Raw genomic sequence first — 12,798 nt, 5'->3', positions numbered from 1 at the left:
TACAATTCAAATTTGTCCAGCACAGAAAGTAAAATCGTAAAACAACTGCTTTTCTTGAAAAAAGGAAACATTTTGTAAGTATTCTAACTAGGTTTATACTGTAATAAGCACCAGTCTGTGGGGGCTGTGGAAGTCAAGCATCCCAATTTTTTGCCCATTACTTTATTAAATTTGAAGCAGCAATCTCCATGCTGCTGGGAATCCCGGTTACTCCTCTCGCTCTTCCTGCAGCATATAGTCTGACCAATGGCCTACAGGAGAAAGAGACAGCTGCTGCAGCAGCTCACTGGCTGGCTGTGTCTGACTGATGGGCTACAGCCTAAAATAGGATAGAGACATTTCTGTTCTTCTCCATCCCACTGGCAGCTGTAGACACGAAGACAGACACTGAGAAAGGAAAGAAGAAAGAGTAAGATAACTTTATTGGCAGATCAGTTTTTCAAGTGTTTCAGAGTGATATGTTTAACACAGTGGTCTCAAACTCAAACACTTTGCAGGGCTACATTTATAGTTACTTTGAGGGCCTCAGAAAAAAAAACAGTTAATGTCTTATTAAAGAAATGACAATTTTGCATGAGGTAAAACTCTTTATAGTTTATAAATCTTTCCTTTTGGCTAAGTCTTAATAATAATATTGTAATTTATAGCTAAAGAGACATATGATCAAGAAACTGTTTTATTTTACTTTTGTGATTATGATAAACATACCGAGGGCCTCGTGTTGTCTCCGGACCGCAAGTTTGAGACCACTGGTTAACATTTAAGGTTAAAAGAAAGAAGTAGAAAAGGAATAAAGAGGCTAGGAATGGGTGAATTCTGCTGCGACAGTAGTGTCTCTAGACAGAAATGTTTGGGATAGCAGTAGTGGAGGGGGGAGGTTGAAGTTAGGTATATATGGGGGGAGGCAAGTCAAAGTGACGTTTCTGCACATCATAACCCCCTTTCCCCCCTTTAAATAAACACCCCACAGTCTTCTGTGCATAAAAGAAACCTTCCTCCCTTCAAGCCTGATTCAACTACTCATAAACCACCATTATAATTGGTATCATCAACAAATTCTTCCATGTGATTGTGAAATTTGGATTCTCTATATAAAGCGGATGGTTTTTTTTGTCTGTGTGGTACCTCTACTGGATGGCAATACAATACCTCTAGTCCTGAGCATTTTTACATTACATTACATTAGGGACTTCTATTCCGCCTATACCTTGCAGTTCAAGGCGGAGCTGTTACTGACCCGGAGGATATTTAGGAGGAGGCTTTTTGGTGGTCCCGGTCTCCTGCAGCAGCGGTTCTCTTTTTTGTTTGACCAGCGCCAACAGGCACCCATAGAGACGGACCCCTGATGTCATCGGGTCCGTCTCCAACATCTTAAAAAGCAGCCGCTGCCGTGGTTTACTTTGGGAGCTGTTACTGACCCGGAGGATATTTAGGAGGAGGCTTTTTGGTGGTCCTGGTCTTCTGCAGCAGCGGTTCTCTTTTTTGTTTGACCAGCGCCGATAGGCACCCATAGAGACGGACCCCTGACGTCATCGGGTCTGTCTCCAACATTTTAAAAAGCAGCCGCTGCCGTGGTTTACTTTGGGAGCTGTTACTGACCCGGAGGATATTTAGGAGGAGGCTTTTTGGTGGTCCCGGTCTCCTGCAGCAGCGGTTCTCTTTTTTGTTTGACCAGCGCCAACAGGCACCCATAGAGACGGACCCCTGACGTCATCGGGTCCGTCTCCAACATCTTAAAAAGCAGCCGCGGGGCGGGGCCGAAGGGGCGTGCCCTAAGGGACACGCAAGGCCCCTTGGGAGCCCCTTGGAGCCACGAGGAGTCCGGGAGCTGGAACTTCTTGGTAATATAATTTACTTCTATAATTTTTGTATGTTTGTTTGAATATGGGGAAAATAAAAATTAAACCAAAAAGTTCAACACCAGTGGTATCTGGTCCCATGGACAGACATTTAACATTATTATCTGAAAATCCACTTGCCATACCATCAAATATAGATTCATCCTTGTCAGGAGCTTCAATAAGTCCCCTCGAATGGACTCCTCCCCTTCACCCAGTATCTAGTGATAGTAGGAATATAAACCCTACTATATCCGATGGACAAGTGGTTTCCTCTACCCATATAAGCAAATTAGTTTATACTGAAATACCTAAACCATTGATTTTTTTCTGGAGGAGTGGAGGAAAATCCACGAACAGAGGAAACACAGGATATTACCCTAAAGGACTTATGGCTAGGAATATCTAGAGTTGAAAGGTTTCTCAGGACAACGATGAAACAAATGGGGGATTTTTCTCAGTCAGTTTCTTCTAAATTAGAAAATGTGGACTCTAATTTAGGTTGTTTGGATAAACGACTAAATAGTATAGAAACTCAATGTAATAATTTACAAGCTGTCTCGGTATCTGCTGTTAAAGATTCTACAGTGATACATTCTAAAATTGAATCTATGAGAATATGAATAGAGTAAAAAATCTCCGCTTGGTCAATTTTCCAGTAACTCATTTATTGTCACCTGAAATTTTATTAAGGAAGTTTTTCAAAGAAGTACTGGGAATGGCCAATGCGGAGAAATTTCCAATAAATTTCCTCCTAAAAAAATTGAATCTGCCCAGGAGGTGGACCATCTGGCCACACCAGAGGTAAACTTGACTGAATTTCTGGAAGATACACAGGATGTGCTCCAGAGTCGGTCCACCCTGGTGATAACATGCATGAGCGAGATGGATAAGATGTTATTAATGAAACTTTACTTTAAAAACAGGTTAATGAAATTTTGTGGGGATTTAGTCAGGATTTTTCCAGATGTCTCTAGAACCACTCAATTGAGAAGGAAAGAATTTCTGAAATTGAAGGATAGAGTTTTGGCCCTAGAGGCATCTTTTTACCTGAAATTTCCTTGTAAATGATTGGTTAAGTTACAAGATATTGAGTATGCCTTTTGGGATCCTATACAACTACAACAATTTTTAGTTGCGAGAGAACAGAAATGAGTTTGTTTCATCTAGCTGAGAACAAGAGGAGAAACTAAATTAAATTAATATCCCATTTAGTAAGGAATGATTCAAGGTTGTTTAGTATGAACCGAGAATTATTGTCCTTTAGTTTTCTTGAATTTATTTGATTAGAAATAGTAACATATTCTCCCCATTAATGTGGGCTTAAAAGGAATTATGTATGTATGATTTGATTATGTATTGTTTTGTGTGATTTTTCCTTTGGAATTATTGAATATTGTAATGTAATCAAAATTATAATAAAAAAAAAAAAAAATCGGATGTATGTATGTATGTATGCTCCAGCATAACCCCAAAACACATGGACTGATTTCAACCAAACTTGGTACACATATCAATTACTATCTGGGAAAAAATACTGTGGGGGTGGGAAGGGAGTGACATATAAAGAATCATCGAAAAAGACAGATATTGCTTTGACCAATTGTGTGAAGCTTGGGGAATGATGTCACACTGTGCTGTGCTGTCATTGCTGTAACAATGCCTCCAAGGAAACGTAAGGCAATTGGCCAAGTGCAATCAAAGCTACATCTAGAGCTTCAGAGACAGTCCAGCAATGTGAGGCTCGACTACAGGATATGAAAGAGAAATCTGCTACATCTAGAGCTTCAGAAACAGAAGCGTGAGGCCCGACTACAGGATATGAAAGATAAGTGTCTAATCTACAGGTGTAAAAGTTGGTCCTTGAGGGCCGCAATCCATTTGGGTTTTCAGGATTTCCCCAATGAATATGCACGAGATCTATTAGCATACAATGAAAGCAGTGCATGCAAATAGATCTCATGCATATTCATTGGGGAAATCCTGAAAACCCAGCTGGATTGTGGCCCTTGAGGAGTGACTGACACCCCTGCTTAATCCATAGTTTTCAGGCTCGCTGAGACACTCCCGATGCCATTTAAGTTCAAGTTCAGCCCTATAGAGAGGACCATTCTTGCTGCTAAGATTGGGATATCGGGGATTGGGATATCAGGGCAATGCTGGGTGATCAGCAAGTTAACAAATAAAGCATACAGTTCTAGCAAATAAGTTTACTATATATTGGTATGAGCGACATGTGGGCACTTGCTACGCTACAAAATAACAAAACTTAAAACATTTAAAGGGCCTCTTTTACAAAGTCGCTTAGCACGGGTGCTGCGGTAACTGCCCTGAAGCCCATAGGGATTTAAAGGGTTTCAGGGTCATTGCCACACAGCTGGGGAGTGGGGGTGGGGAGGGTAAATCACAAAGACAGTAACTTTGACACTACTATAGAAAAAGGAAGGATTCTGCAATGATTATTGTGGTCTGTAGGCTTAAAAATTAGAGATTCTTGCAGCAAAGTGAGGATGGATCCATGTAACACTGTATAGCGGCCTGCAAGCACTCAGAGAAACTCGCAAGCCATCAGAGAAACTCGCAAGCCATATCCCTGAATTGTCCAACCAATGCAGAGCTTTTTACCTGGTTTTATATCAGTCACTCCTTCTCCAACACTTTCAACAACTCCAGCACCTTCATGCCCCAGGATCACTGGGAAATTAATGCCTCCCATTGCTCCTTCTATCACATGATCATCTGTCCGACAAATTCCAGCAGCCAAGATCTATAGGATACATAAAAGAAAGGACAGTGTGTGCAATTACATTTCATTGAGTAATTTGGGAAAGTTGCATTAGAAAAATAAAAAGAAATCAATTGCATTTACCCTACAGGCTTAATGGAAATGACTGGCTATGTATGGAGCAGATCCTGCTGTGTATGGAGCACATCCTTCTAAAGCTCCTAAATCCCAGACATGTAACCCTCATTTTAGCTGTCTAGAGCAGTGCATAATTCATGTGTTTACTGGGTGATGTCTAATGCAACAATTCTCATCAGTAAGAGGGACTTGGGATAGGGAGCCAGCTAAAGTTGAAGGACAAGGCATCAGGCACTCTGGAATGGAAAAAGGAGACTCAAGACTTGTCACAGGGCCTACAGACCGGAATAAGCAGTAATGGCTCCAAACATCTGGACTCCTTCAGAACCCGCCCTGTAGTACCCAGGGTCCCAGGCTGGAGCCGGTTCAAGCCCCACCTCCGCCTATGCAATGCAATGCAATGTTTTCTTAGTATGAAGAAAAAAAACCACGCCTCCGAGCCTCGGCAATGTTAAAGTCTGTTGGATGTGCTAGCTCTACAGGGACCCATGTTGTGTCTTGGCATTCAGAGCACTCACCCTGTAGTCCCTAGGATCCCAGGCTGGAGCCAGTTCAAACCCCAGCTCTAACAATGCAATAAAATGCAATGCTTTCTTATTATGAAGAAAAAAAAAAAACATGCCTCTGAGCCTCGGCAATGATAAAGTCTGTTGGATGTGCCAGCTCTACAAGGACCCCTGTCTTGGCTCAGCAGTCAGAATGCCCACCCTGTAGTCCCAAGGGTCCCAGGCTGGTGCCGTTTCAAATCCCAACTCCACCTATGCAGTGCAATGTTTTCTTATTGTTAAGAAAAAAAACCCCCAAACGCTTCCGAACCTCGGCAATGATAAAGTCTGTTGGATGTGCCAGCTCTACAGGGCCTAAGAGTTTGGTGGGCTATGGATGCTGTGTTTGAGTGTGTATCATGGATAGGCTGGGTGACAAAGGACACATGAATTGGAAGTCAGAGGACTGGGGTATGGAGGAAGAGGAGATGGGGATAAGGAGAACAGTATAAAGTCAAGAGGAAGGGGCACCTTTGTCACCAGCGAGATCCTTTCCCGAGGTTTTGTTCTATTTCAGCTTAGTTTTTGTTGTTTATTTTTTTAAAATCTTTATTGATTTTCCACATATTAACAGTGCAAAATACAAATATAACAACATATAATATATCAAGAAAAGCACACTTGTCTTACAAATATACATGAACAACCATTTTTCCCCCCACAACCTAGAAATCCTGCAATAAAAGGTATTAATTTTACTAAATGATTTGCAAGTTTCTGCTAGCCATGGTTCCAGAAGGAAAGGTAGAATTAAAAGAAAAATAATAAAGCCAGGTTCAACCAAATATAAACCATGTGAGAGAAACATCTCCATTACCTTAACACGAACTTCATGTGCTTTTGGGGGAGCGACCTCCACATCCTCAATAGACAGCAATTTATGAGGACCCCAGGCAACCGCTGCCCTGCACTTAATAACCTAGGAAAAGCACATAGTCAGGTCTTAACTTAAAACCATAGAACTTGGTTTAATGGCTGATGTAAAAAACAAAAGCAGACTGCCATGTGCGAATGAGATTTTGCACTGTTGTGGTGGGTACAGTATGAGGAAGGAGTTTGAGTTTACGGAGATGGAGATAAACTTTTTCCTCATGCTATTCTCTACATGCCATGGTTCTTCCAAATGTTTCATCGAGGAACTTCCTACTGCACAAAATAAACCCTGGGAATTAGGTATCAATCTCGCAGGACTCTGGAGATAAAATAGTTTACACGGACATAATCTACATTGACTGTAAATCACTCAAATTTATGCAAGATAATATGCAAATAATCAAAACACCAAAGAATTGGCAAAATTTTTAATCCTGCTCTCAGAACAGGAACCAGGGTCTACATTAAGGGCTCCTTTTACTAAGGTGCGCTAGCGTTTTTAGCGCACGCAGGATATTACTGCGCGCTACACAACTATAACACCAGCTCAATGCTGGTGTTAAGGTCTAGTGCGTGCGGCAATTCAGTGCGCGCTATTCCGCGCATTAATGCCCTAACGCAGCTTAGTAAAAGGAACCCTAAGTCTTATTTATTATTCATTTTATTTTCTGTACTAGTGTTTAAGCCCGTTACACTAACAGATGCTAGAGTAGATGTCTGTATGTCTGTTTTTTTTAAATTTGTCTCTCTCTCCTTGGACGTTGTCTGTCTGTCATTCTTTGTGTCTGTGTCTCTCCCTGGTCCCCTGTCTGTGCGTCTTTCTTTCTGTCTGTCTCCCTGGCCCCCCTGCTTGCCAAAGCAGCCCACTTTCCCTCTCCCCCTGTTGTGCAATGCCTACCTGCTTCATGGCCCCCCTTCTGTTCCTCCCCCCCCCCCCGATTGCTGTCTGCCCCCAGCACACCTTCCCCCTAAAGCAGCCCCCTTTCCCTCTCCCCCTGGCCCCCAGTTGTGCCATGCCTGCCTGCTCCGTGGCCCCCTTCTGTTTCCCCCCATGATTGCTGTCTGCCCCCAGCACAACCATCCCCCCAAAGCAGCCCCCTTTCCCTCTCCCTCTGGCCTCCTGTTGTGCCATGCCTGCTTCTCCGTGGCCCTCTTCTTTTCCCCCCACCCCCCATGATTGCTGTCTGCACTCAGCACAACCCTCCCACCAAAACAGCCACCTTTCCAGCCTGCTCCATGGCCCTTCTTTTTTCGCTTCTCCTCCCGTTCTTCCCCTCTCTCCATCCATCCATGGTTCGCTACAGCTGGCCACGAATCTCAGCAGGCCGCTTCGAACAGGAGCGGCAGAGGTTGGTGCGGGAGGGGGGAGTCGGTGACGTGTTCCCTACCAGACACTGCCACCGCTGCTCCGCACCACCCTCATCCTGCCGTCTGGTGTGCCAAGCCGGCGCATGCGCTTAAGCCGTCGAATATGGCCACGGACAGATACAGCACATGTCAGGTACCCACAGCCTCCTAAGTGCGCATGCGCGCTTAGAGGTTTATTATTATAGATAAACAATCTGTGACCAAAACTTTTTTTTAAAAAAATCACTCGGTGCACATTTCAGTGAGAAGGAATTAAAATGATCAATCCCTAGACTATCCTTTGACTTGTTTCATATGGAAAAATTGTCGATAAGATTGATATTGTGCAAATTTTCAAATTTATCTGAATCCCAAAAAGGAATGCTGTCACTGCTCGACAGCTCCATTTCGCTATCTTCGTCAGGAGCAGAGACAAATTAGTCTTTATGTTGAAAAACAGGCAATTTCTCTATACCTGTCAAACTTGGAAATATAATCCAGATATTCAATCTGGAGTTTATCCCAATCATTACTGAACTGTTCTGAGAGCAGGATTAAAAATTTTGTCAATTCTTTGGTATTTGGATATATATTCTTTGGCAAACCATAGGTTCTTTCTTTTGGCCTATTTGATATAAATAATCATACATACTTGATAATAAGTCAAGTTGGGATCTTGGCTTGTAGTTGAGGCAACCCAAATTTCTGTCCTTATTCCCTCCTCCCGCAGTAACCAGTACATCTTTCTCTTCCCCCCTCCCCATTTTTCTTCTTACTACCGTGTTTCCCTGAAAATAAGACAGTGTCTTATATTCATTTGGGGCCCAAAAAATGCATTAGGTCTTATTTCCGGGTAGGTCTTATCTCCCTTCCTCTCCTTCACCCCAATTCTTCCTCTTTCCTTTCTCTCCCCCACATGTGCAATATCTTTTCTCCTCTCTCACCCATCCCCTTGTACCTTCCCTCTGCAGCATCTTTCTACCCCTCCATCCCCCTGTACAGCAGAACCCTTGCCCAGTTTCTATCCTTCCCTCCCATCACTTGTGCAGCAGAACCCTTGCCCAGCTTCCATCCTTCCCTCCCTCTCATCCCTTGTGCAGCAGAACCCTTGGGCACCCACCGCCCCGCCGCATAGCCAAACCTCCACTGACCCTCCATCCTTCCCTCTCAACCGAACTACACTGACTGCGACCATAAATACCTTCCAGCAGAGCAGCGTCGGGCCAGCAGCACCCTAAACAGGCTGATTTGCGGCCTTCTCGCAGGGGCCTTCTGTGTGCCATGTTACTGATGACATCATCAGTGACACGGCAGTGGGATACAGTCCACCTAGCAAGGCAGATATATGACAAATGGAGCAATGTGCAACAGGTCTAGAAGGTAAAATTATTAATCCAAGTATAGATGGGTGGAGTAATGCGTACAATGTTCCTGTTGTACATGTTTGTATAACAACAGAAGGGAATGTCTTTCTTGCAGAAACATTTGATACCACAGTAAATGCACATACTTTCTGTAAGTATTCTGCTGTTATCAGTAAACACTATAATAAAATGTGAACAAAAATTCAAATGCAGACAATGCTGCAAACATATCCAAGATGAGAAGAAATTTATAAGAGCATGAAGAGAATACCAAGCTAATAATATCTGGTTGCAGTGCTCTTTTGCTGCACCTCGTTGAAACTGCTAAATATGTCTGTAACAATCATTTCACAACAGCAGCTCTGAAAAGAATGGATGGAACCAAGCTAATGTTCCCACAAGATGTTAGATGGAACTCTGTAGTGGATTGTTTTGAGAAGTATATCAAGAACTGGCTTATTCTGATGACAGGATGCGAACAAAATCAAGAGAAAATAAATGGCACTGTTATGGCAAAATCCTCAGCATTGGGGGCTTATAAGAAATGTTGAAGATATGATGAGAATCCTAAAACCTATTTCTGCAGGTTTAAACAAAATACAGAAAAATAGCTGTTGTATTGTTGATGCTGTTGAAATTTAGAAGAAACCGAGTGAGCACTTAAAAACATAACTGCACAATGACAGAATCAAATTGCAATCATTAAAAACATGAATGGGGCAAGCACTATCTCCAACTGATTTTCTTGCAAATATGGCCAATATCCAGTGCCAAGGTCAAACCTTAAGTGCTGAAGAGGAGTTAGCTGTGATAAGGGTGCCAACTATAATATACTTCAGAGCTAAGGGGGAACCATTCAAGAAATATATGGTTGCCGATTAGGGGGTCCTTTTACTAAGGTGCGCTAGCCGTTTTAGTGCGTGCTAAATGTTAGCGCACGCTAAATGCTAACGCGTCCATTATAGTCTATGGACATGTTAGCATTTAGTGTGCGCTAAAACGGCTAGCGCGCCTATGTTTTAAAGAAAGTCACACCAGTGAAAGCGTGGAGGTCACTTATTAAGCACTTGGATTCAGAGACTGTTGAAGTAATGATTTCACTTTTAACAGCAGTAGCTTCTCCTGCTGGCATAGAAAGAATATTTTCGTCCTTTGGACTCATTCATTCCAAACTGGGAAATCGTTTGGGACCCAATAAAGCAGGAAAGTCTTAGGAACCCACCAGCACTGTTACTGCCTTTGATGGCCTCCCCAGAGCCCCCCCCCCCTTGCTCTGTCACCAGGCCTGCCATTATCAGCACGCGCTCCAGTGCGCCCCATACTTCCTCCCAGCCTGACCCCAACCCCCCCACTTGCAGATACGCCATTATCAGCAGGCACCTCCTCTTTCCCCCTCCTCCCAGTGGCTGGCACATGGCACTGACCAATACTGCAGCCACCGGGGAAAAGCAACAGCCTGCCCTCAGCTGTGTTCTGCTGGGCTGAAGTGCTAGTGTTGCAGGCACTTCTGGGTCATGGCATGACCCGTGATATTGCTCTGGCCTTTCTCCAACTCCCCACTGCCTCTTCCCAGCACTGGAGTTCCAGGATAGAGAATGACTTGGGGACAAATTTTTTCCCGTCCCCAAGAAAGCTCATTTCCCTGAGTTCTTTTCCTGTTCCTGCCCCATTCCTGCAAGCTCTGTCCTCATCTGCAAACGCCTCAAACAACAAAATGCAATATAAAGCAGACACAGCACATCACCCTGCTAATACCATCCACACAATAAAAAAATGGTGGAAGCACAATGTTGTCGGGGATGCTTTACAGCAGTGGAGACAGAATAGATTATGAAGACACCACCGTCTATTTTCCTCTTAAAGTAAAGCCAGATTCTAAAGGAAAACCTATTCTAGTCTGCCACAAAGAAGGGACCTGGGAGATTTACCTTTCATGGAAAAATGATCTTAAGCACAAACAATGAACATAAGAATTACCGCTGCTGGGTTAGACCAGTGGTCCATCGTGTCCAGCAGTCCGCACATGCGGCAGCTCTTAGGTCAAGACCATAAGTGAATGTCATTGGATAGCCCACCCAGTCATAACACCTGAATCTAACAGAAAATCAGTGTCAGGACTTGCAAGATTGCTATAATCCTCAGTCAAATTGAACAAAACTACACCATCCCACTGTGCAAAATTAATAGACACCTATACTAGTACAAAACTCAGAATAACCTCCCACATTTTATTACACTGGCCCTTAAGGACTGATTGCTGGAAAAGGATGGAAAATAATGAGTATGGCACAAGTCTAGGGAAGGGAAGAACAAGGGAGAATTCTGCTTAAGAATTATTACAATTAAAACATACAGGATTTTACAAAGAACTTTTATTTTTGCATAAACTCCCCAGGAATATTCCTTGCACAGCTGTGACCTTAACACAAAATGTCATTGTGAGGTGGCATACTGTATCGACCCAAGAGAAATCAAGGCATTGTCCCATTGCAACTGCACTTTTCCCCCCTTCCGCTGCTAACCTACTTAGACTTTCAAGTGTAGCCCGACCTGATTACACCGGCCAAGAGAGAGCAAAAATATTAAATGAAATTTAAAAAAAAAACAAAACCACATTTAAGACGACCATGGAAATAATATCCCAGCAGCTACAGAATTTGACTTGAGTGACAGCCTGCACGTTTTTCTACTGTTGTTGGGGTATTTTGGGGTTTTTTTCCCCTTTTAGCTGAAACATACTGACGTATAAGAAATAAATAGTTGGACTCATCAGACTGGTACACTGGATAATGTTTTAGCCCTGCCAAGTTTTAAAAGCTTCTTACTTTCCCACAGGTTTCCATGCTTCTTTAGTTTTTCCAAAGATGCCGTAAAATATCATCACGTGAGCGAGGGCCCTCGCCTGTCGAAAAGACACGCCCCTCCCTAGCAGATACGAACGAACTACTGTACTCTCAATCGCGCAACAGAAAATAACGGGAAGGGGTAAAACGCGGACCTCACCGATCTTAACTGGACGTCCTTAAAAATCTGAGGTCCGTGCCACTTTGAGTCTCAGCATAGGTTATGGCTCTGACAGACCTCTATGACACGTTAGCTCTGACGGATCCTAATGCTTTTCTCTCCCTATGCTGAGACTCAAAGTGGCACGGACCTCAGATTTTTAAGGACGTCCAGTTAAGATCCGCAGTTCGATCCCTTCCCGAAAATAACCTCCAGCTCCCCGCCTACTCCCAGCCTGCACCGCCCTTACCAGGCTGTGAGCGGACTGGAGGAGCAGGAGCCCCCCCTCCCCCCTTTTACAGTTTAAAGGCCAGAAGTGTTTGATGCCGTATTTAAGAAAAAAAGAATTTAAAAAAAGTCAAAAATCATTCTGCACAGTTTCAGCACTACCTGTAAGCATGGCTGGCTGGAACTTCAGCCCGGGGACTTGCGGGGAAAACACAGATTCGTAGAGCTCCGTCCCGCCTTCCTTCCTGGTCCTGCACAGCGACAGGGCTCCCTACTCGCAAAGCTCCGAATTTCAAACACAGGCTTCAATGTGCAAGCTCGTTGGCTGTAGGAAGGAAAGAGGGACCGGAGCAACTCTGCGACTCCTGGCCAGTACCAGGCTTGCATCTCCGGCCAGGCTAGCTGCTGGGCCACGTGTGTAGCCTAGGAGCTGAGGCGTAGCCCTTTCAGGACCAAGGGACATATTTGTCCCATAACTTTAAAATCCTATAAATTTTGATTGGGATAGTCTACAGTTCTAAATTTGATATGTATGGATTCCATATGATACTGCCTTTATGTAAACAAACTGGTTCCGACATTCATTCATTAGCGTCGTTGCTAGATTGACGAGAAGATTCACTTGCCACACTGTCCATAAGCCTGACCTCATTTTGTGAAATAATGATATTTCACAAAAAAAAATCAATTTTTTGGCATCTGCAAGCCCTTTTTACCATAAAAATGTCATCAAAACC

The 12,798-nt window shown here is 43.5% G+C and overlaps 1 protein-coding gene across 2 annotated transcripts in view; it reads right to left on the bottom strand.

Moving 5' to 3' along the window:
- LOC117366131 (alcohol dehydrogenase 1B-like) overlaps positions 1 to 12,483 on the bottom strand; it is a 36,673-nt gene extending 24,190 nt beyond the window's left edge. Inside the window, exons 1-3 of one of the 2 annotated variants that reach the window (XM_033957281.1) lie at positions 12,224 to 12,483; positions 6,064 to 6,165; positions 4,464 to 4,605 (exon numbers count right to left, since the gene is read on the bottom strand). In XM_033957281.1, coding sequence (XP_033813172.1) covers positions 4,464 to 4,554 — 91 coding nt within the window. In that variant the 5' untranslated portion in view covers positions 4,555 to 4,605; positions 6,064 to 6,165; positions 12,224 to 12,483. Of the gene's footprint in view, positions 1 to 4,463; positions 4,606 to 6,063; positions 6,166 to 11,655; positions 11,816 to 12,223 lie in introns of those variants that run through there. The other variant, XM_033957273.1, reaches the window with a different exon arrangement.
- Between the last annotated feature and the right edge of the window lie 315 nt (positions 12,484 to 12,798).

The sequence above is a fragment of the Geotrypetes seraphini genome, chromosome 1, assembly GCF_902459505.1.
Source record: "Geotrypetes seraphini chromosome 1, aGeoSer1.1, whole genome shotgun sequence".
Taxonomy (NCBI): domain Eukaryota; kingdom Metazoa; phylum Chordata; class Amphibia; order Gymnophiona; family Dermophiidae; genus Geotrypetes; species Geotrypetes seraphini.
This window is presented reverse-complemented; position numbering and strand designations above follow the sequence as displayed.